This window comes from Bos indicus x Bos taurus, chromosome 11, assembly GCF_003369695.1.
Source record: "Bos indicus x Bos taurus breed Angus x Brahman F1 hybrid chromosome 11, Bos_hybrid_MaternalHap_v2.0, whole genome shotgun sequence".
Taxonomy (NCBI): domain Eukaryota; kingdom Metazoa; phylum Chordata; class Mammalia; order Artiodactyla; family Bovidae; genus Bos; species Bos indicus x Bos taurus.
Genome location: NC_040086.1, coordinates 3,991,156 through 4,015,446, shown reverse-complemented (window position 1 = coordinate 4,015,446; position 24,291 = coordinate 3,991,156). Strand labels below are relative to the sequence as shown.

The 24,291-nt window shown below is 51.6% G+C and overlaps 1 protein-coding gene across 8 annotated transcripts in view; it reads left to right on the top strand.

Moving 5' to 3' along the window:
• KIAA1211L (KIAA1211 like) overlaps positions 1-23,213 on the top strand; it is a 130,418-nt gene extending 107,205 nt beyond the window's left edge. For 5 of the 8 annotated variants that reach the window (XM_027554668.1, XM_027554666.1, XM_027554667.1 and 2 more), the window contains 5 exons: positions 673-900; positions 5,294-6,851; positions 19,831-20,003; positions 21,007-21,151; positions 22,390-23,213. In XM_027554668.1, coding sequence (XP_027410469.1) covers positions 673-900; positions 5,294-6,851; positions 19,831-20,003; positions 21,007-21,151; positions 22,390-22,532 — 2,247 coding nt within the window. In that variant the 3' untranslated portion in view covers positions 22,533-23,213. Of the gene's footprint in view, positions 1-672; positions 901-5,293; positions 6,852-8,492; positions 8,866-19,830; positions 20,004-21,006; positions 21,152-22,389 lie in introns of those variants that run through there. The other 3 variants (XM_027554664.1, XM_027554665.1, XM_027554670.1) reach the window with 3 other exon arrangements.
• The last annotated feature ends 1,078 nt before the right edge of the window (positions 23,214-24,291 follow it).

Here is a 24,291-nt window from a genome sequence, read left to right as displayed (position 1 = left end):
ATGATCTTGAATTAAAATGTAAACATTGCACCACCTCACACCCATTATGACAGCTACTCTATTATTAAAAAAAACCCAGAAAATAACAAGTGTGGGTGGAGAGAATACAGACATTGATACCCTTGTGCAGTATTAGTAGAAATATAAAATAGTGTAGCCGCTATGGAAATCAGTATGATGGTTCCTGAAAAAAATTAAACATGAAGTTACCTAGTGTTAGAAGCGTTAGTTGCTTAGTCATGTCTGACTCTGTGCAACTCCATGGACTGTAGCTCGCCAGGAGCCCCTGTCCATGGGATTCTCCAGGCAAGAATACTGGAGTATTCTTTCTCTTTTTTCACACCCCTGGGCCTTCCCCATGACTTTCAGAGATGGGGCCAAGCCTGACCCCACCCTCGGAGGAATTGGGCTGGTCAGTTTCATGGGAGAAAGTTCCTTGTCTGAAGCACCTGTGCAGCTGCTGTGGGCGGGCGAAGGCAGAGTTACCCAGTCATGGAGCACCTCAGACTTGGGTTCTTGGAAATGAGTGATGGGCCTGCAGGGTTGACGCCCCATTTCCAACTCCGAGCCCAGAGATGAACATGATGAAAGGGGAGGCATATGTGCTGGCTGTGCTGTTTGCTGGCTGTCAAGAGGCTGATGCTTGGCCTGTCTGCTCCTTGTCCCCTGAAGGTCTGTGTGGTTTCCTCGTCCCGGCCGCAGTCTCCGGACCAGCTCTTCTCCAGGCAAGCGAGCGAAACTTCCGCCTCCCCTAGGACCTCGGACAGCAGCATGGTGCCCGTGGCTGACTTCGATTACCCCCCAGAGTTCTCCTCCTGCCTGGACAACTCTGCAGCCAAGCACAAGCTCCTCGTCAAGCCCCGCAACCAGCGGTCCAGCAAGATGAGGCGGCTGTCTTCGGTAACCGGGCAGAGACAGGGTGGGCAGGCCCCAAGCACCCAGACACCCTGCTCCTTCCTTGCAGGGTCCCCATCCTCTGAACCACCACCTACCCCTGTGGGACCTATGATCTGTGGGACCATGACCAGACTCCAGAAGCTGGGAGTGCTTGGGGTTTCAACGCCCCTCCCAACAAAAACAGTTATTTATTTGTTCGGTCATTCATTCTACAACACGTGCCAAGAGCCTGCTGTGAGCCATGGGGCCCCCCCTTCCCACTGCCTTCAGTGTGATGTCCACACTGCAGGCCTGGCACAACCAGGCCCTGCCCGCTTACCTCCTCCTGTTCTCACCGAACATGTTCTGACTTCCTTTCTTCTTTTGGAGCTCACCAGGCTGTCTCCCATCCCAGGCCTTAGGACCTGCTGTTGTATCCCCTGCTTGGGAAACCCCCTGTTCAGCCCTTGGGAGGATGGGCTCCTAGGTCCTCCCTATGAAGTTCCCCCTGAGCATCCTGTGGAAAGCAGCCCACCACCCATCACTGTGGGCACTTTCTCTATGGCACTGCCCACACACAGATGTGACCTTTGTAAATGGAGGCGCTTGGGTTTCGCTGGTGGTTGAGACGGTAAAGAATCTGCCTGCAATGCAGAAGACCTGGATTCAATCCCTGGGTCAGGGAGATCCCCTAGAGAAGGAAATGGCAACCCACTCTAGTATTCTTGCCTGGAGAATGCCATGGACAACTCTGAATGCCATGACATGCATGACTCATGAATGCCATGGACAGAGGAGCCTGGCAGGCTTCAGTCCACGGGGTCACAAAGAGTCAGGCATGACTGAGCGACTAGCACTTTGTCACTTTCTGTGAGAAGACTGTGCTTCTAGCCCCAGAGAACACTAGTCACAGAGATGCCATCCCTGTGGATGTTAGTGGAGTGCCTGAATGAATGATCAAACGTGTGTGAGTGAACGACCGGGAAGAAGCTGAGCAACTAGAATGGACACTGCCTGGGGCGAGGATCCACCTAGAGGCAGAGGGGTGGTGCCCTATAAGGACATGCTGCCCAGGGCGGGCATCAGCTGGTCCCCGTGGGAGCTGAGAGCGCGCTCGTGCAGTGCATCAGGTTCACAGGACAAGTGTCCCGCTCACCGCTGCCACACCCCCTCCCCAGAGGAGCTGAGAAGCAGGGTGTGGGGCCAGCCTGGCCACCCAGAATGACAGGGCTAAGGAAGGGATACTCAGAGACAGACATCCCCTCCTCCTTCCCTCAAGACAAGACCATGAGGTGTTGATGAGGTACCAGGGCAAGCTGGACACTTCAGCTGGAGGCAATGGGTAGGCTTTCTCAGATTTCAGGGACGCCCTGGAGAGAGTGGCTTTTCCTCTGGGCATGTGGAAGGCACTTTCCTTTTTTTTTCTCCCTGTCTCTTGCTTATTATATTATGGAAGTGGTTTATAATTTATGTTCCAGAACCAAAATTCTAGACTTGATATAATTGGTTTACAGACTGCTGCTGCTACTGCTAAGTCACTTCAGTCGTGTCTGACTCTGTGCAACCCCATAGACGGCAGCCCACCAGGCTCCTCTGTCCCTGGGATTCTCCAGGCAAGAGTACTGGAGTGGGGTGCCGTTGCCTTCTCCGTCAATCAATACTACATCTAATCAACCTGGAAAGGAGAAACATCAATGTAGGATTTTCCCTCCCAGTCACTGCTTCAGAATCATGGTTAACACCCACATCTGGGGAAATCCCTGTTCCAACCATCTAGACTTTAAATAAAAGGAATAGTGATGAGCTCAGAGATGTTATAATTTGCCCCAAGTCATACAGTAAGTTTTGTTCCTCATCTAAATGTTTACATGAAGTAATGTAGGATTTTCACATTCTTTAATTGTGGAAGGTGCTTTTTAAACTGACGCCAGCAGGATTGAATTCTGAGAGAAATAACGCTGCAGAAAGGAGGCCATGTTACCCTCAGGCTAATGTCCTGTCCTGTCTCCCCTGCAAACTGGGGGGGGGGGGGGCCTAGGTGTTTGGGCAAATGTTTCTATGTGCAGTGTCTCTCCAGTTAAAGGCTCAGTGCCACTGGGACTTGCAAGACCCAGTGACTCCAATGTGCCTTCCCGCATGCTGAGTGCGGCCACAGGACAAGGGCAGAGCCAGATCCCTCTGGCCCAGGTCTGAGCTTCCTTCCCATGGGGATGTCTTTTGCCCTGGAAGGGTGTGTGTGTGGCCAGCCACTGCCTGGCCAGGACTTGGCAGCAGGAAGCCCAGCTCGTACTCCGGGTGGAAATGCATCATCCTCTCTTACTGTCCCCTGGGTAGAGCTCTTCCTCTTTCTTTACTTTTGAACTTGACTTAGCTCTTGAACCCCATCTGTTAGAATAAGAAGATTTCAGACTGATTTACACAGACTGATTTAGGCAGTCTGTGTAAACTCGGTCATTCCTCAATTTAAACTCTGCCTTCTGCACATCTTGCCTGCTTTCTGGGTCAGGAGCAGAGGTTTTTTGGAGGTGTCTGTATTTTCTGGATTGCACAGAGGTGTCACTGTTGGGTCCATGCCAGCTTCCTCCTTCCTGGTCCCCCACTGTAACCCCCTTGGAGCTGCCAGTGGCTCAAGCTGGATGTACCCAAGCCAGGCCTGCTCCTCAACTTTATGTGGACTTAGCCTGAGTTCCAGTCATTTTAAAACATGACCCATATCCTAAAGGATTTCCACATGAAGGATTTCCCTTAGTAACATAAGACCAGTAAAACCTTGCATGCTTGCTAAGTCGCTTCAGTTGTGGCCGACTCTTTGCAACGCTATGGACTATAGCCCTCCAGGCTCCTCTGTCCATGGGGATTCTCCAGGCAAGAATACTGGGATGGGTTGCTGTGCCCTCCTCCAGGGGACCTTCCCAACCCAGGGATTGAACCCACATCTCTCATGTCTCCTGCATTGGCAGGTGGGTTCTTTATCACTAGCACCACCTGAGACACCCCAATAACATCTTAAGAACCTGAAACCTTTGAAAATTCTTCTGGGAATTTCACATATTCCTCTTTTCAAAACCAGAGGAATAGGGTTGTGCATCATGGCATGGCTAGCTTTGGTGTCGTCACAAACATCCCGGTTATCTGGTATTAGCAAGCAGATGCCAGCTGGAAAGTGTTAAAATAACAACAAAACCTATTGTAGACAGTCCCCTGGGTCTTTCCTAAAAAGAAGGAGGTCACTGCATGTGTGCAGCAGCCAGGGTGATGCTTGAAAAGTCTTAAGTCTAAAGTCTTGTTGAAAACACCAGCGTCAATGCTCTCAGCCTTTTGGTCATTTTCACATTTGCTTTTGAATGATCCTGATTACCTTGATCGCCTTTCCTTCCTAAAAGAGCAGGAATTGACTTTGTGGATAGCAGGGAGGAAGTGGACTAACTGTAGATTCCAGAGACCTTTCGGAAGAAAAATAGTCTCTCAGTTGTGTCTGACTCTTTGTGACCCCATGACTGTAGCCTGCCAGGCTCCTCTGTCTGTGGGATATTCCAGGCAGGAATACTGGAATACTGGAATACTAGTCATTCCCTTCTCCAGGGGATCTTCCTGACCCAGGGATTGAAATCAGTTCTCCTGCATTGCTGGCGGATTCTTTGCTGTCTGAGCCACCAGGGAAGCCCCAAGGCTATGTCTGATTGTCACACCACACCAGGCAAGGCTTTCTTCAGGAGTGAAATTGGAGATAGCTCTGGAGGTCCTGGGGGAGCCCTGGAGGTGAGCAGGGAGCAGCCAGCCGACCAGTCACTCAGATCCAGAATCTGGCACATAACAGTGGCAGGGGCTTGGCTTGACCTGAGTAGGGAGTGGGAGAAATAATTTAAAACGGAAGAATATAAGACTTCTAATTTAGCTGAAAAGTCTGGGCTTTGTCCTGTCAGAGATGGTTTGCTATTGACTGTGTTGGACATGATATGAACTGGCTTTTAGGCAAACCAGCCTGCCTTCACTGTGAGTGTACAGCCCTGGAGAGGGAGGACATTGACATGGGACACGGGCTCTGGGGCAGCATGGGGGTCAGAGGGAACAGCTTTGCCCCTCAGCCACCTATTAGCTCAGTCTTGGCGGAGCCGGGGACCTCTTTGAGCTTCCAGTTCTCCAAGTGCAAAGAGGACATGAAAAGAAAGTGAAAATGTTAGTCGCTTAGTCCTGTCCAACTCTTTGCAACTCCATGTGGGATTTCCGAGGCAAGAATGCCGGAGTGGGTTGCCATTCCCTTCTCCAGGGCATCTTCCAGACCCAGGAATGGAACCCGTGTCTCCTGCATTGGCAGCTGGGTTCTTTACTACTGGGCCACCTGGGAAGCCCTATGGGGAGGCCATAGGCTTCCTAATATTCGTCCTAATGCTTTTGTCCATTGCCCCTTTACTTTCAGAGAGCACAGTCGGAATCCCTGAGTGATCTGACCTGTACCCCAGAGGAGGAGGAAGTCGATGAGAAACCACCACTCCAAGTCAGCACAGAGGAGCAGCCCAGCTCTGGGCAGCAGGAGGCAGGTCAGGACAAAGGCTCTGAGCCAGAGGGGCCGGCCCCCGTGTTGCCACCCGCAGGGCCCCGTGTGCGGCGGGCGCGCCTGCAGCACTGTCCGGCGCTCACTGCCAGCATGGAGGAGGAGAGCCCCCCAGGGGAGAACCCCTCCAGCCGCCCGGCCACCCCGGAGGGCACCCCGGAGGGCACGCTGGAGGCCACCCTGGAGGTCATGGAGGTCACAGAGCCCCTGTCAGGCCGAACTCCCCACTCGGAGTCCCCATCTCGCCCAGAAGGCTGCGCCCACCCTAATCCCGACAGCGAGAACCAGAGAGAGGACCTGTCCTCGGAAAGCGCGTGTCCCCCCAGCGAGGACACAGCGGATGAGGCGGTTTCTGCGTCGGGAGACAACGTCGAGGGTCGACTGTCTCCCTGCGTCCCCGAGGGGGACACGACCCCTCCCGAGCCAGGCCCCGCCGCCACCCCGGGGACCCCCCCTGGTCCAGACGGAACAGACAAGGCGGGCCAGAAGGAGCCACTGCCCACGCTGGACTTGCCGACGCCAGAGGGTGCAGGGCAGGAAAGTCCGGCCGCGGCCCCCAGCCCGCCGCCCCCCAAGAGCTGCTTGAAGCACAAGGCCCCCTCGCCACCCGCCTCCGAGGCGCCTCCCCAGGCGCCTGCGCCCCGATCCCCGGAGCAGGGGGCCGCCCCCCGGGGGCCCCCAAAGGCCGAGCGGGCGGGGGCCCCCTCGGGGGCCCCGGAGCGCAAGACAGAGCACGGAGGCTGCGAGGCGCGCGGGGCCGCCAAGAAGTTCTCGGTGTCGTCTGGCCGGGAGTGGCCGCGCGCGGGAGGCCGCCTGCTGGAGCCCCGTGGCCCGGCCGTCCGACTGCCGCTTCTCCGGAGCGCCCCGGCCTGGAAAAGCGAGGCCGCCCTCGACGACCTCCCGCTGGCCCCTGAGCCCCAGGGCCCGAAGCCTGGCCCTCGGAAGCTGCCTGCTCCGGCCGAGCGCGGCTCTCCGGACACGGCCGACCCGACTGCCCAGGAGCGGGCGGCAGGCGTGGAAGGAGGCCCGTTCCCCGTCAAGCTCCGCTCCACGTCTCTGTCCTTCAAACACAGAGAAGCTCCCTGCTCGGAAGGGAAGGCCATCAAGAGGTACAGCGCGGAGGTCAGGCTGGAGAGAGGAGGGCTGAGCTTGCTGTCCAGGGACGAGAAGGGGCCTCCGGGGAGCGGCCCCTCCACCCGAGGCGCCAGGCCCCCCAGTGAGCCGGGGAAGGCCAAGACCCGGCCCACGGAGCAGCTCAGCTCCAAGCCGCCCCTGCCCAGGAAGCCCTTGCTACAGACCCTCACTCTCCCGCAGCTGCCCGCGCCCCCTGACACCAGCTCTGGGGACCCTGAGAAGGTGGGGCTGCCCATGGACCCCCGGAAGGAGAGCCGGGCTGAGAGGAGGTCACCACACAGGGCAGTTGGTAAGAGACCAGGTGGAGCGGCCTGGGGAGGGTGTGTGCAGAGGACAGGGGGAGATCCCGTCAGCTGGACCGTCTCTCTGGGCATCCCTAAGGTGTGTAAATGCATTCGGTGGAAACCTTGCTGCCGGAGAACTGGAAGAAAAATAAAAATTTCTGTTGATAGCACTAACATATTTGATCAAGAGTTAGGAATGGAGAGGACTTCCCTGGCAGTCACTGGTTAATACTCCTTGCCTCCAGGGCAGAAGGCACCAGTTCCATCCCTGGTTGGTGAACTAAGATCCCATGTGCCCTGTTCAGAGAAGTCAGGAAAATGTAGAAACATTCCGGGAGGAGGTGGGGTCTTCAGTGGACCACTCACATGCTTCTTCCTCCAAAGGCCCAGACTCCGGGACATGTGTGTTCTCTGGATGGAGGTCCTCCTGGGGCCTGAGCTGGTTCTTTTAATAAATGAAGCATCTGGCTCTGCTGTCACTTAGCATCATTCTGACCTTTCCTCCCAAGGAAAAAGCTCCTTGTATTTTACAGTCAGGTTCCCAGGGCCCAGCCTCACACAGAAAGCATCACCTCTTTTGGAGTCTGTGAGTTCCTCAGCAGGTTGGGTGTGAACTGTCCCCAAAGGGAGATGGTGTTAAGGTTGGGGTAGAAAGTAAGAAACTTCTAAAGCAACTGCCTTTTAAAATAAGACACAAAATAGATGACCTTTCTGTGTCTTTGACATGCATCACTATTTATAGTGTCTCATGAAATCTGTTGGAAACAGATATATTCAGCAGAGCTAAAGACTCTCTCATGGCTGATTTCTTTTATTAATGGCACTTGGTGTGCCAAAAATGGAACTAGGCATGCAAGTTGTGTGTGTGTGTGTGTGTGTGATATGGGGGCCCCAAGGAGAAATTTTTCCATGGTAGATTTTGTAAAACAGCACAACTTTCAGGATATTTCAAGTGGGTGCTGTAAGTCTAGTGCTCCTTTAGGACTCATTGTGCAACAGCTGAAATAGAAGCCAGTTCTTCAGGATCCCACACCCTAAAAGAGAGAAGGGCACACACGAGACAGGTTCAGAGATGCTGTGATCTTTCTCCTAAGATATTAGTAAAAGTGCCGTGTATAAAGGGCTCTGTGTGGACACAGTGGGGGAAGGAGAGGGTGGGAAGAACAGAGAGTGGCCCTGAAACACAGACATCACCGTGCATGAAGTGTGGGAAGTTGCTCTGGAACACCTGGAGCGCTGCCTGGTGTTCCCTGACCGCCTGGATTGGCGGGGAGAGGGGGTGGGACGGAGGTTCAAGAGGGAGGGCTCATGTGTATACTTAGGGCTGATTCACCCTGTTATATGGCAGAAACCAACACAATGTGGTAAAGCAATTATTTGCCAATTAAAATAAATTTTTTTAAAAAAATCAGAAAATTAAAAAATAAAGATAATCAGGGGCTTTAAATTCCTAAGGCGACACCCAAAGATGCAGGTGTTTCCAGGGTGAAGTTTTCAGAAAAACATCCCCAAAAGAGCCACCACAGGTAACTTTGCTGATTCAGACCCCTTGGCTATAATTTGCATTGCTGCTGTTGCATTAGAATAATAGGGAGCTTTGGGGGAGGTTCAAACTGTAACTGGTGATCCACTCTGCAAATTTCCAGATTATTGAAGCTATTATAGAGTGATTCAAAAAGCCACTGAACTAGCCATGGAGGAGGGGGCTGCAGATAAAACCCTGACATCAGCACCATCCACCTTCGTGGCCTAGAATTGAAGATGTCTTCTGTCACGGGCTTGCCAAATGAATGGAACTTAAACGCAGGATACTCAGCTTCGTGGTCAGAGCTGGAAAAGAAACTTCAGCGGGCGATGCTTGACACATTGATAATTTATAACTTCCTCAGCCTAAGCTGGGAGGGTTAGGCCTTGTTCATTGTCAAGAGCAGTTGGCTGGAATGGTCTGTAGTTAGAGACCATAGAAAAAATAATCTGTTTTTTCTTTTGACTAAGGTGGCACTAGTGGGCACGACTGAGTGACTTCACTTTCACTTTTCACTTTCGTGCACTGGAGAAGGGAATGGCAGCCCACTCCAGTGCTCTTGCCTTGAGAACCCCGGGGACAGGGGAGTCTGGTGGGCTGGAGTCGGACACGACTGAGCGACTTCACTTTCACTTTTCATTGTCACGTACTGGAGAAGGGAATGGCAGCCCACTCCAGTGCTCTTGCCTTGAGAACCCCGGGGACAGGGGAGTCTGGTGGGCTGCCGTCTATGGGTCGCACAGAGTCGGACACGACGGAAGCGACTTAGCAGCAGCAGCAGCAGTGGTAAAGAACCCACCTGCCACCGCAGGAGACGTAAGAGACGCGGGTTCCATCCCTAGGTTGAAGCACAACTGAACACAACTGAAGCAACTTAGCACAGCACATAAAATACGCTATCATACTTACTCATTTCTTTGCTTAAATAGTGGAAGAGAATTGTCTCATCTGTCTAACTTTGTTAGCATTCTCTAAGCCATAGAAATAACTGACTCAGGTGAATTCTGGAAGGGAAGAATCCCGGTCACTACAGGGGGCACAGGGAGTGATTTTCATATCAGTGCAAAGAGAGGAGATAATTCTCATGTTCTTTTGGGAACTGACCCTCTCGGTTAGGGTTTAGTCACTGAGTTGCGTCCAACTCTCTGCGACCCCGTGGACTGTAGCCCACCAGGCTCCTCTGTCCATGGGATTCTCCAGGCAAGAATACTGGAGTGGGTTGCCATTCCCTTCTCCAGACTTGAGGCATGAGAGCCAACAGAGGGTGGGGCTGCTCTCGTCCCACCTGGGACTGTGGAGTCTGGGGGCTGCCTCCCACAGGCCAGAGCAGAGTCTCAGAGCTCTGGCTCCTGGAACCCATTAAGTGGAGTGGTCTCCATTCCTTCCCCAGACACTGGGTCTGCTCGTGGTTCAATTCGTTATTATAACTTCTGCTACTGGCCTTGCCCCCAGATTACAGCAGCTAAAGGCAATTAAATTCACCTAAAACATACAGATAATAAAAAGTTGTAATAACATATTACCCAGTTTTCTAGAAAGGCCTAATTGTTGCTGTTCATTATCTCATTATAACAGCATTTTATCCAGAGCCCCCAGTTGGGCTGCCACCTCCCCTGTCCCCCTGAGGGTGATGGAGGGGCCCCAGGTGGGCCCTGTTCTGCCTCGGGGACTCCAGCTCCTTCCCTCCCTCTCCTCACACCCTGTCTGTCTGCTCTCAAGGTGAAGAAACCCCAGGATGTGGTATTCAGGGAGAATATGGTGGTGGTGGCAATGAACAGGAGCCCAGCTTGTCGCCTGGGCTGAGTCTCATGGGGCCCCTTGGGGTGTTCTCTGTGAGCCCAGCACGTTCGTGCTCATCAGCATGCAGGAGACTGGTGAACCTGCTCACCCCCCTGCCGTAGCCAGTGAATGGCCCTGGGTTAGGGTCCCTGCTCGTGTGTGCAGGACAGCTCCCACGCCTCTGCTGGACCCGTCTGTGAAAGTGGTGATCACTCGGCTGTGTCCAACTCTGCCGTCCCATGGACAGTAGCCCACCAGGCTCCTCTGCCCACAGAACTCTCCAGGCAAGAAGACAGGTCGATGGCCATTCCCTTCTCCAGGGGATCTTCTCAACCCAGGGATTAAACCTGGGTCTCTTGCCTTGCAGGCAGATTCTTTATTGTCTGAGCCAACAGGGAAGCCCAAATATTGAGGAGCAACCACCCACCATGGGGCTAGAACCCACAACCCTGGGATTAAGAATCCCATGCTCTGCTGACTGAGCTGGCCAGGACCAATCTGTCCCACGGTCTAAATTACCAGGCTGGAAGGACTCTTCTGCTCACAGGATTAGAATTAGCGCAGGGAAAATGGTGAAATATTGAAGACACAGAAAAAAGTCATCACTTTTCAGCTCATTCTCTGGACGTTATTCCTGTTGGCCTGCCTTCTAGTCATGTGTGTGTGACTTATCTTCCATGTGGGCACTTGCTGGGTATTTTGGAGAGTAGCTGGACACTGCTGTTCTCACCAGGGGCCTCGTTGGTTAACTGGTCTCCACCTCCAGTCCAAACTGACTCCTTCCAGGCTGGTGACAGTGGCACAGCAGGCCCTGGAGCCAGGCTCACTCCTTCATGCATCTGGTCTTTCAGCATTCACATACTCCTGCCTCACACACGTGCTGTTCTGACCCCGAAAGGCAGTCAGGAAGAGCATGGCAGCCTTGCCGTCCGGGAACTTAGCGCCCAGGGAGGCAGCAGGTGGTGAGATGTCCCCCTTGTCTTTGGGTGTCAGAGACATTTTCTGAAGGAAATGAGCTCCAAGAGGTTGTCACCTTCTCTAATGGCAGTTATTTCAGTGTATTCAAGCTTGTTTAAGTAGAATACAAGGAGTTTGGTGGGGTTTGTTTTTTTTTTTTTTTGGTGTCCTAAAAATATATTCATGTCTTTTGTTCTTAAAGAAAACCAACTTCATTCACACCTACCCTTCTTTTTGTCCTTCTCCTTCCCCCCATGGTCCGTTCCTGGCAAGTAAGCATGGTCCACACTCTGGGCCTCAGCTCCCCTGCCTCCTCTGGGCTCCTCAGACCGTGTGCATCTGCTTATCCCCACCTGCTGCCCAGTGTGGTGACTCCCCCTCAGCAGAGCCAGGAGGGACGCCGGACCCCTCAGCAGGTGTGGTGCCGGTGTCCTGCAGCTCGCCTGCTCTCGCCACGCTGAAGCTCCAGTACTTTGGGCCCCTGAGCGAAGAGCCAACTCCCTGGAAAAAACCCCGGTGCTGGGAAAGATTGAGGGCAGGAGGAGAAGGGGGAGACGGAGGATGAGATGGTTGGATGGCGTCTCTGACTCAGTGGACATGCGTGCGTGATCAATTGCTTCAGTCGTGTCTGACTTTGTCACCCCATGGACTGCAGCCTTCCAGGCTCCTCTGTCCATGGGATTCTCTAGGCAGGAATGGGAGACGGCGGAAGACAGGAAAGCCTGGCATGCTGCAGTCCGTGGAGTCACAAAGAGTCGGGCACCACTGAGTGACTGAATAACTGACTACAAAGGGAGAGAATTTTGGGGGATGTTGACATTGTTCTGTGGCCCATTTGTGGTGGCTGTTACAGGAATCTTAAGTCTATATTCAAACTCACAGAACTCTATGGCAGAAAAATGAGTTTCACTGTATGTACATTTTAAAATAACCTTTTAAATGACAGAAAAAGATGTATCAGCCTCCTCTCCACCCACCTCTGAACCTCCCTGAGCCCCTCCCACACACACATACACATGCAGAACGCACCACCACTAATAGAGTCATCCCTGCTGTTTCTCATGCCGGCTGTGGTCAGAGTTACATCAGTGTTGACAGGTAGGTGCAGCAGTTTTTTGGGGGTTTTTTTTTGAGTTTTTATTTATTTTGGGGGCCACACCAATGGGCATGCAGGATCTTAGCTCCCCAATCAGGAATTGAACCTGTGCTCCCTGCAGTGGGAGCACAGAATTTCAACCCCTGGCCTGCCAGCGAAGTCCCCAGCAATCTATTTTTTTTTTTTTTTATCATAAAAATGCTATCCATGTTAGCTTGCAATTAGACATTTTCAGTCCACAATAAGGAGTGGGCATTTTCTCTGATCAGAGTGAGCCACTTGTCCTCATTCTTTTTAAGGGCAACATGTGTGTGTGTGTGTGTGTGTATGTCTAGTCGCTCAGTTGTGTCTAACTCTTTGCAACCCCATGGACTGTAGCCAACCAGGCTCCTCTGCCCATGGAATTCTCTAGGCAAGAACACTGGAATGGGTTGCCATTCCCTTCTCCAGGGGATCTTCTTGACCCAGGGATCGAACCAGGGTCTCCTACACCGCAGGCTGATTCTTTACCATCTGAGCCACCAGAGTACATATACCATATATTGTTTAGCCATTCCACTGCAGAAGGGCATTCCGATTGTTGAGAGGGTTTTGTTTTTTTTTTTTTTCCTTTTGCTAACACTGCTGCAGTAACCATCCTAGTTCGTTTTAGTTCTGTGTGTTCACACAATCATTTCTCTAAGTTAGGCTAGACAGTTTTTTGTTGTTGTTGTTTTTTGGCCATGCCGTGAGACTTGTGGGATCTTAGTTTCCTGACCAGGGGTCAAAACCGGGCCCTCAGAAGTGAAAATTTGGAGTCATAACCACTGGGGAATTCTATCTCTAGGATAGATTTCTTTTTTTAAGATTTATCTATTTTTGGCTGTGCTGGGTCTTCATTGCCGCTCGGGCTTTTGTCTAATTGTGAGAGCAGGGGCTACTCTCTAGTTGCGGTGTGCGGGCTTCTCATTGCAGCAGCTTCTCGTTGCAGAGCACAGGTCCTAGGTGCATGGGCTTCAGTAACTGCAGCAAGTGGGCTCAGTAGCTGTACTCCCAGGCTTAGTTGCTCTGTGGCCTGTGGGATCTTCCCGGACCAGAGATCAAGCCCATGTCCCCTGCCTTGGCAGGCGGATTCTCAGCCACTGGACCACCAGGGAAACCACAGGATAGATTCTTAAAAGCGGATTTTCTGGCTCACAGAGCTAGAAAGTTTTAATTTAATAGCCAACTTCAGATGACCCTCATGAAGGCTGCACAAGTTTACACTTCTCAGAGCAGAGATGAGATTGTTTCTCCGCCTCTCATCTGCACTAGGAGTTGTCAGGCTATTTTAGTTTCTTGTCTTCCATCTGATGGATGAAGATCAGTCATGTTTTACACCTTGGTCCACGCGTCCTGGTCATGCTAACGTGCAGGTCTTTGTCCTCCCTCGCCTGCCCCCAGGCCAGCTCTCCGCACCTTTAACCTGACCCCTGCAGCGCCCTCTCCCTCCAACTCTGTCCTCACTCTCTCTTCCCAAGTCATGGGTCTAACCCTGGAACTTTGCTCTTTAAAACTTGTGAATGTCAGTGGACATCTAGGTTGCTTCTGTGTCCTGGCTGTTGTAGATAGTGCCGCTGTGAACACTGGGGTACGTGTGTCTTTTTGAACTACGGTTTTCTCAGGGTGTCACTAGGGAGAAGCTGCTGTGTCACACAGGGAGCCCAGCTTGGTGCTCTGTGATGACCTCGAGGGTGGCGGGAGAGAGGCTCAAAGGGGAGGTGATACATGTATACACGTGGCTGCTGTGCGTTGTGAGGCAGAAACCAGCACAACATTGTGAAGCAGTGTTCCTCCAATTAAAACAAATTTTTTAAATCCTCTGGATGCCTCCCCATTATATTTAGAATAAAATTCACACTCCCGTGTAAGGCATTTAAGGCAGTTTAGATTCTGGCCAAAGTCAACATTTCTGCCTCCCCAAGCTCATCTGCCACCCCTTCCCTCCCTCTGACGTCTCCTCCAGCCCCACCCCTGCCAGCAGCTCCCTGAGAACATCAACGGCTTCCCTTCTGTAGGACATCTGTGCCAGGGCTGGGATGGGTGGGGAGTGCTCCTGACCTGCAGCGGGTGGCCCTCCGCCCTGTTTGTGCGACCAGGGGCAGGGATGGGGCAGGGAAGTTTGCCAGGCAGGCACTGGGTGGGGACACTGAAGAGCCTGGGTTTGGAGGTTTGATTCTGGGGTCCATCCCACAGGGGCTGTGAGATTCTGAGCAAATGAGTTTGTCAACTGCTGTGTCTTAGCTTCCTCCTTTGTGAAATGCGGTTAGTCGTAACTCACAGGGCAGCAAGAGCATTTTAACTGCAGACCGTGATGTGGCTTCATACCGTACAGTCACACTTCCCAGGGATGTGCCGAAACCTCTTCTCGGCTGTGCGGGAGGGTGTGGGAAGGGGATTCTCCTGCCCCAGCTTTTTAAAGATTATTTATTTTATTTTGGCTGTGCTGGATCTTCATTGCTGCGCACGGACTTTAGTTGCAGAGAGGCGGGGGTCACCGTCTAGCTGCAGCGTGCAGACTTCTCACTGCAGCGTCTTCTTACTGCGGAGCATGGGCTGCAGCAGTCTCAGCTCCCGTGCTCTGGAGCACAGGCCTGGTAGTTGTGGTGCTCAGCCTTAGTTGCTCCGAAGCATGTGGTATCTTCCCTGGTCAGGGCTCAAACCCGTGTCTCCTGCATTGGCAGGTGGGCTCTTTACCACTGAGCCACCAGGGAAGCCCTCAAAATTATTCTCAAATTACAGTGTCTTTCTATCCTCATATCCATATGAGGTACTGGCTCCATCACCTGGCAGGACAGGGAGATCGGTTGTCTCTGTGCTCAGAAGACTCTGGTCGTTATCTTCTGCTTAGAGACAGACAGTGGTGGTTGAGCAAATGAGCTTGCAATCCAGGTTCCTCCATCACAGCTCTGTGCCCTGGAGCCTGTTGCTGGCTCCCAGGTCACCACCGTGAGGTGTGGGAGTCGGGCTGGATGTTGGTACAAGGTCTGCCAGCCCTCACATGCTGAGGCCTTGGCTCAGGCCCTGAACTCAAGCAGAGAGCCTGGCCAAGCGTCTGACCCTTGGAGCCTCCAGTTCACACGCCCTTGGGTGACCAGATGCCCAGCCCTGCACTTCCAGATCCAGATGTGGTTCACACGTTGACTTTTCTCTAAAAATGCTTTTTCACAAATTTTCCCTACGAGTCACAGAGCCTTAAAAGAGTTAAATGAGTGAGTGAGTGGGTTATTTTAGTCACTTAGTTGTGTCCGACTCTTTGCAACCCCATGGACTGTAGCCCACCAGGCTCCTCTCTCCATGGAATTCTCCAGGCAAGAACACTGGAATGGTAGCCATTCCCTACTCCAGGGGATCTTCCCAACCCAGGTAATTGAACCAGGGTTTCCTGCATTGCAGGCGGATTCTTTACCATCTGAGACACCAGGGAAGCCCCACCCCAAACTGTTATAGTTGGCTCTTTATCAACAAACAGAGCAGACTTCAGGTCCCCATTCAGGGAAAAAAAAATCACAGAAACTCCTGCTCTGGAGCCTGCACAAACCCCGGCCCTGGCATGGACTGCCCCTCTGTCCCCTCCACAGATACGCTGGGTTACCAGACCCTGGGCAGCGTTGACCCGGAACACTGTTTAAGTCCATCAGCCCATCAGCCCTTTTCACCAGGACCGGATTTGTTGTAAAACCTTGACACGCTGGTAGTTATCATCACAGTTTAACTGTGTCCTATGTGGGTCAGTGGGCACGAGATGCTGTACTGACCTGTCCGCAAGCCAGGGGCAGAGGGCACGGTCCAGGCCTTTCCAGCTCTCACTTGTTATGATGTAAACACTCCAGGGGGAGACAGTGAAAGCAGCAGGGGCTTTTTTTCCCGGACGGGTGTGTGGAGGTTGTGAGAGAGGCAATGAGTAGGCGAAGGGAAGTACGAAGGCGAAGGGAGCAGTGTACGGACAGTCTGCCCGCCATGCCCCGAGAAGGAGGCTGGCAGACACAGCAGCGCTTCTCTGGGAGCTGCACTGTGCCATTGAGTTCAGAGAGGCAGGTTCTTTGCCCCTGCTGGTCTGGGGTCTTAGTTAGGAAATGGAAGTGGGAGGGGGGATTCCGGGTAAGCCTTCAGAGAATTGCAGAGGAGGAGTAGGAGGGCAGGGGCAGCCGTCGAAAACACAAGTAGTCCCAGGACCCCAGGCAGTGTGGAGGCCAGAGAGGGCGTGAAGAGGGTGAGCAGGAACTGACTTCTGTCCCTGGTCACCGCCCAAGCACCGCGTGAGTCCTGATTAATTTGGAGTGCTTTTTTTAAAAAAAACTTTTTTAAAAAGATTACATGATAAAGTAGGGGCTTCCCTGGTAGCTCAGTCGGTAAAGAATCACCTGCAATGCAGATGAGCCAGGTTTGATGACTCAAAATAATTTTGTTGACTGAGATAGTGAGTTTCAACCCCTGTCAGAGCCCTGCTTTTCTCCAGTCTCCTTGTCAGAGGTGAAGGCTGGCATGTGCTGGCTGTTGCTGGGAGAACTGTGTCGCCAGACATCAGGAGCCAAGAGAGAACAGAGAGCACGACCAGCCAGTGAGTGTGAAGAGAAGATCTGAGAGGAATAAAAGGACCCCTTCCTGCAGGAAAACTCCAGAAAGACATGGATTATGAGTACTCTCTGGAAGGAGAAGTTGGGAAGGGGGGATGAGACATGCAGACTTTGGGTGAAATGAGCCACACTGCCTGCCTCTGTGTGCCCAGCGACTGCTCGGTTCTCTGGACGAGAAACACAGTTACACCTTGGATAAGCTAATATCAGAACAGCACCTGGTATGTAGTCGCTGCTGGCTGTTTGTTAAGTAAATAAGAAGTTATGGTGACCAAAAGCCTATGTCAGTGGGGTGGTTGGTCAGCTGGCAGATGTGTTTAGTACCAAACAGTGGGGCAAACGTCTCAGGAGAGTTCCAGCAGACTTAGGAGGGGGAATGTGTCCAACTGAGTGACCGGAACAGGCTTCCTGGAGGAGGCGATACCCAGGCGGGAGCTTGGTGGACTTGAAGGGATGATCCTGGAGTCGTTGTCCAACCTCTCCTGGACCATGGCCACAGCCTCCCACCCACCTCCCCGCCTCCAGCCCCACTCACACTTACTCCCCACGCAATCTCCTCCAGAGTATACCCAGGGTTTAAACCTATGATGGACAAGAAAAAGGCCAGGAAGACCCCCTCAGTTGGCCCACCCTGTCCTTCAGCCCCTCTGCCAGCATCGCTGTCTTTTGTCCCCTTTCCTTGCCTTCTTCAGGTCCCATTTGCAGACAGTATCCTCAGCTCCCACCCCTCGGTGTTACCCCGTGTCCACAGCACGTTGTGAAGTGTAGCGAGTTCCGGTTTTCGCCACGTATTTATTTTTGGCTGCGTTGGGTCTTTGTTGCTGCACACAGGCTTTCTCCAGTTGCGGCGAGTGGGGGCCTACTCTGTACTTGTGGCGTGCGGGCTGCTCATTGCGGAGCATGCGCTCTGGAGCACAGGCGCTGTAGTTGTGGTGCAGGAGTTTAGTTGCCACGTGGCATGTGGGATCTTCCCGGACCAGGGATCAAACCTGTGTCCCCAGCATTGGCAGGCAGATTCTTAAGCATTGGACCACCAGGGAAGCCCAGAGCTCTTTAAAGAAACAATTTTCTCTTTACCATCTTAGTTTTTAAGCACAATCCCTGCCCATAGCAAACAAGGAATGGATGAATGAAGGAATGAATGAATGGGAGGGTGGAAGAAGGGAAGGAGGGGTGGGGAGTAGAAATGCTGGGCCCTGGCTCAGAGTAGAAGGTAGGGCTGGCTTACACATTTGGAAGCAATCTGAGCAACTGTGAGTGCTGGTTAAGAGTTGAACAGAGAGTACTTGGGAAGGAAGAGAGAAAGGCTGAGGATTAGGAACAAGGGGAATTCCAGGTTTATGAGCAAGAGTCCGGCAGGGTCCTGGAGGTGGGGTGCCCACAGGGGGCTACATGGTCCCAGCTGAGCTGCAGGGGTGAAACAGCTGGAAGACAGGCAAGGCCCCGGATCTGCGGTCCAGCAGTTGGGCGGATGGATAGTGGTGTTCACATCGTGTCTGAGTCCGGGGTTAGCTGAAGAGACACGGGCAGAGGAGAATGGAGAATGGGGGCTGCAAGGAAGTGGCGAGGTTCTGGAGACATTTTTCTCTGAGCTGTGGGAGACCCAAGCATTTTACAGAGTGACGGGGAAAAGGTCAGCATCCAGGGAGAGTCTGAGAGGGCAGAGGGGACAAGGGGCGAGTCGAGGCGATGGAGCAGGTTCGCGGGGGCCAAGGGCAGGTCCGTGCGTATGCAACCCTGGTGGGAGAAGAAGCTCACGGGGTGGTGGCTCTGTCTCTCACCCCTTCTTGTTGACCGGGGGTGGGAGAAAGGGACTCCATGTTGAACTGGAGGCCGAAGCCAAACCAGACAGAGTAAAATCCTAAACACACCCGATCAAGGGGTGGTGTCTGTCAGGCCACAAAGAATAAGGGCACTGTCCCGCCCTGGATGTCCCCGTGTGTGCTGTGGCATGGTGCAGCCTGTGCCTGCTGACGGGGGCACCCTGTGGACACGGGAAGCAGGAAGAAGCCAGTGGAGATGGGGATTCTGGCCGTTGGCTCTGTGGGTGGTGGGCAGATGCTCAGGGAGGCTGGCTCGTGGGCCTTGAGCTCAATGAACTTTCCAGACCCCCATGAGAAGCCACTTATTTAATCACTTGGTTTCCTTGAAAAAAACAAACTGGCTTCTTTTTTCTGTTGATGAAGGGAATAAATTCTCATAATAGGAAATAGAAAAATACAGAAGAGTTGAAAGGCAAGGGAAAGGGGAAACACAGTTTTACCACCCAAAGCAAGCACTGTGAACATGGAAGGAAATTCATCCCAATGTTTTGTTTTAAAGGCATTTTTTTCCTCTTCTCTCCCAAACATCAAGGAAAATAGTCGTGGCTTATTCTTGGTGTCACAGAGTAATCTTCCCCACTGGGGAAGATTGTGCTTACAATTTTTAAAAGAAAAGAGAAGCATAGTGTTCCAAGCATATCGAGTATTGGGTAGTATATACTGGTCCCAAGGGACAGGTCTGTCTTAGAGAAATCTTCTCTATCTAGGTACTGACTCTTATCTCATTCCCTAACATCCCATAGAAGGAAGGTTGCTTTTAAACGTGTGTATGGGAGCAGTTGCATTTGATTTTTCTGTGGCTCGGACAGGAGAGGCGTAATCTCTTTGAATCATCTTTAACTAAGACCCTGATGCTGGGAAAGATTGAAGGCAGGAGGAGAAGGAGGCGACAGAGGATGAGATGGTTGGATGGCATCGCCAATTCAATGGACATGAGTTTAAGCACACTCCAGGAGACTGTGAAGGACAGGGAAGCCTGGTGTGCTGCAGTCCATGGAGTCGCAAAGAGTCAGATATGACTTAGTGACTGAACATAACTGAGAAAACAAAGTCCCCAAAAGAAAAGGACCAGTGTCTCCAAGGAGGCTTGCAGACCCCCACCCACACACGCACCCCAGAGCCCCTGTGCAGTGTGCTGTGGGTGGGAGAAGTCACGCTAGGCTGGAGGTGGCCAGGATTGCTTTGTATGACCTGTGTCTTTATCCTCAGAGAAGGTAGCAGGGCCTGGAACCAACGGCCAGCCCGCGCTGCCCTGGGTCACCGTGGGGCGCCAGAAGCGCCGAGGACCTCTGGAGCAGCCCCCCAGCCAGGAAGACAAACCTGCGGCCCGGACCTTGAAGTCTGACACAGGAAGACCTGCCAAGGTACCCGAGAAAACCCAGGTGCTTAGAGCGGACCCTCTGTCTCCCTGTGTATGCAGGGGAGCGCCCCAGGTGGGGGCTGGGGGCTGGGACCCCGTGATGGCCCCATGTCCTGCACGGTCATTATAGCGACCGTTGCCTGTGATGACAGCTGATGTCTGCCCCGTGCATGTGCCAGGGGGCCAGGGCAGCAGAGGAGCCGTGGACCACTCAGGCAGTGCAGCCGGCCCTCTGTTCCCCAGCTCCTTGGCAACATAGCTCAGCATCTGGAGAAAGGGACCCGGGGTGAAAATAACTTCTCATTTGGATGCTAGGCAACCATGTCAGCAGCCCCATCTTGACTCATTTTGCAGTAAATGACTGAGCCCTGCATGTGCTGCTGCCCTGGCCGCCCACTGGGGTCTGTACTCTTCACCAACATTCGTAGGGCTGGACCCCGGGGGTCCCTTGTACACTCCAGACTGAAAACAGTTTTCTCCAACCCAAACAGTGGTGTTTAAAAGTAGGCTGAGACTCACAGCTTTTGGGTTCCCCCCAGTCAACACGGTAAAAATCCCAAATCATGTTGCAGCCATGTGGGGAAGTGAGCCTGAGCTTGCAGTTGACCTGTTTCTCTTCATCTTCACCAAAACTGCTGCTGTAGCCAAGCTTGGAAAACCTCCTGCAGGCTTAGGGAATTTATAAAACAAATAGTCACCAGTGATCCTGGCATCCATGGTCATCCGAAGTGTCCTAAAAGTCATAAAGCTATCTCTAAACATGGTTCCTTTCGCCTTTCCAGTGGAACCTGGCCCTCTGACCTGGCCAGGGCCAAGGACAGGTCAGGAGCCAGGAGCAGACCGTGAGCAAGTCCATCCTGGAGGCTGGATGGCAGCCAGTCGTGAGCCAGAGCTCCCCAAGAAGGTGCCAGCTGTATGAGCCACGTGGGTGGAGAAGCCTTCGGGGCTCATCACCTGTGGTTGTGTTTGTCCCCGTCTGAACCTCAGGTGACGGGACCGCGTGTGTCTTTCTTGTGTCCTGACAGGAGCCCGTGAAGCAAGCTGACTTTGTCCGCAGCAAGTCTTTCCTGCTGGCCCCGGCCAAGCCTCCTGCGGACCAGAGGCAGGGGGCAAAGCTCCGCCTCCAGGAGGGGCTGCAAAGAGGAATCTCCTTGTCTCATCAGAATTTGGGTATGAAACCGGAAAATAGTGCTGAGCCCTTAGAAATGCATTTCCAGGTTTGGTCCTGCTTTGTTTTGTTCTGTTTTGTCTTTTCTGAATTACTTGCTGCCACATTAATTTTTTAAAAAAATATTTATTTATTTTACTGCACCGAGTCTCGGTTGTGGCTCATGGAATCTTTGGTTGCGGCATGTGAGATCCAGTTCCCTGACCAGGAATTGAACCCAGGCCCCCTGCATTGAGAATGCAGAGTCTTGGCCACTGGACCACCAAGGAAGTCCTGCCACATTGATCATTTAATTAGTTTTTAATTATTATTATTTTTTACTTATAGAAGAGTGACTTTATTTCCCTGGTGGCTCAGTGATAAAGAATCCACCTGCTAAAGCAGGAGATGAAGGTTCGATCCCTGGGTCAGGATGATCCCCTGGAGGAGGAAATGGCAACCCACTCCAGTATTCTTGCCTGGGAAATCACATGGACAGAGGAGCCTGGCAGGCTGCAGTCCATGTGGTCTTGAAAAGAGTCATCATCTAAACAGCAGTAATAATTGCTTTATAATGTTGTATGTTGATTTTTTAAAAAACAGCTTTTATTGAGAGAATCATTTACACGGCCAAAAAAAAAAAAAAAAATCTCACCCATTTTAAGCATACAATTCAGTGAGTATCTATCAAGTTGTCCAACCATCACAGTCCAATTTTGGACCATTTCCTTCACCCTAAAGAGCTGTCCCATACCCATTCACAGTCATTCACCATGCTCCCTTCCAGCTTAAGCAACCACTAATCTGTTCTCTGTCTCTCTGTATAGTTGCCTTTTGGGGGGACCCTTCTTATAAATGGCATCATAAAATATGTGTTCTCTTATTTCTGGCTTCTTTCGCTGAGCATAATGTTTCTAGATTCAACTTTCTTGTGGCATGTAACAGTATTTTTCAGTTTAGTTTTCATTTTGCTAAAATATACTTAACACAATTCACCATCTTAACCCTATCTTAAGTGTCCCTTTCAGGGGTGTTAAGAATATTTACACACAGAGTTCCTGCAGTTTTATCATGCAAGTTTCTCTCAATTCACCACATTGCTGGAACTGTAAATTATCCTATGCTGACATCTTCTTCACACATTTGCACGTTTTATGCTTGAGACCATGGTTAAGACATGTTTTTTAAAAGGCCTCCAAGAAGCTTAAGTGCAAATCCAAACTCGTTTCTCACGTTTCCGTTTGTTTTGTCTTCTCTCCAGCAGCCCAGTCGGCGGTGATGATGGAGAAAGAATTGCATCAGCTGAAGCGAGCCAGCTACAGCAGCACAGATCAGCCCTCCTGGATGGAGCTGGCCAGAAAGAAGTCGCAAGCCTGGAGTGACATGCCCCAAATTATAAAATAGGGCTAACAGTGCTCTGGTAAAGAATGTCTACTTCCTTGACGAGTCACTTCCTTTCAAACTGCCACTCAATCAAGGCAAACAAACTGTGAAACTGAAGAGTGATTTTATCATCAGGTTTCGAGAGAGCGAGCTCAGGGAAGAGGAAGGAACCAGGCAAGCAAGTCAGACGGACGCACGGCCACAGGCCCCGGGCCAGAGACGCCCGGAGACAAGAACACCATTGAAAAGGGCCCGGGACGAGGTTCTGTGCCCACAGGTATGAATGTGAGTCTTTCAGAATCCCCCGGAGAGAGAGGGCTCAGGCAGCGAACGAAGAAAATGCAGATGAAGCGCAGATACAGAACTCAGGTGGCCTTCCAGGAGAACGTGCGCCCGCGCCTCCACCAGAGATCAGCTCGTGTCTCTGGGCCCCCGTCCTGCCTGCGGAGTCTGTCTTCTCCTTTCACGTTTACCGTTAGGCATGACATTCATGGTGAAACGCAGATGTCGTTTTTTCCAAGAGCAGCTCTCACAGGGTCCGCTTACGTGAAGGCAGCCACTCCACGGAGTGGAAGGAACACAGCGGGCTCCATCGATTCATAGACTCCTTCCAAAATCAGTTTTTAAACTTTTCCACTCGTCATCCATGTCCTTCACCATTGAACAATGCATTGCCTGTTGAATAAAAGGTTTCAGACCTGACACATGTGTAAGTGTGATTTTTACTCAGGCTGAGAGAGTGTCCTCCAGCAACTGAGTTAAATGCAATGTGTGGCATTTCGTTGAATAAGCGAGTTCATGGTCAAACCTCATGTTGAGTTGACTGGGGAGTTTGGGTTGTATGCGATTCTCCCCACCCCCAGTAAAACTTTGTTGTTCATTTTTGGAAGTCAGAAGCTACTGTCGATTTTTGGCTCTATAAGATTTCCTTTAAAGTTGACATTTTTCAGCATCTCATTAATCTAACCTGTTTGTTTCTGTTGAAAACTAGGTTATCAGTACATTAAGCAGGATGAATGTGCAGAAGCCAGCAGAGTAAAAGCATGTATTTGAAATCTCAGAATTATGTCTCAATTATATAACGCCTCTCTTTTTAAAAACCTTTCCAATTTGTTCCTGTGAACATGCCAATCTCCATGGGAATGTGTGTAACTGGGGACATTTAGCCTTCAGAATAAAAAAGATCTCATATATAGTATAATTTGATTTTATATACCCTAAGTTCTGCTCCTTTTATTGTATTTTTCCATCCTCATGAATGTTTTTCTGTTAGAACTACACTGCTTCGTTGGGTCTACTGTATTGAAAAAGTCCTGGAGTAGTTGTTTTTTTTCCCCAAATTGATCTATTAATTGCATTCTCTTAGAGAACACCAATGCGGAATTTGCTGGTGCACGTGCTCTAAGCAAGAACTCCCTTCATCCAGTCTTGCTCCAAAAGCTTGGACATGAATAGCTTTAACTAAGAAAAAACTGTGTTGGCTATTATTACTCAGCGCCATGGTTTCTCCTGTTAGCAGAACATTTCAGATGAACCATTTTGAGGCAATGGATTTCACTGTGAGATCAAAGGTATTTGGTTCCATTTTGTTCAAATACAGGTTGATACCCTCTCTGTGTTTCAAGACTGGCTTTTGTTCTCTCTGGCACCTGAGAAGTTAGGAGAGTATAGAGTTTTCAGACTCAGGGAATTCACTGGGGTTGGGAGTGGGGGGTGGTATTGCAGCTGCCACCTTTCCCTCGGCCCTGCGTGGAGGTGGTAACCCTCTTCCCTAACAAGA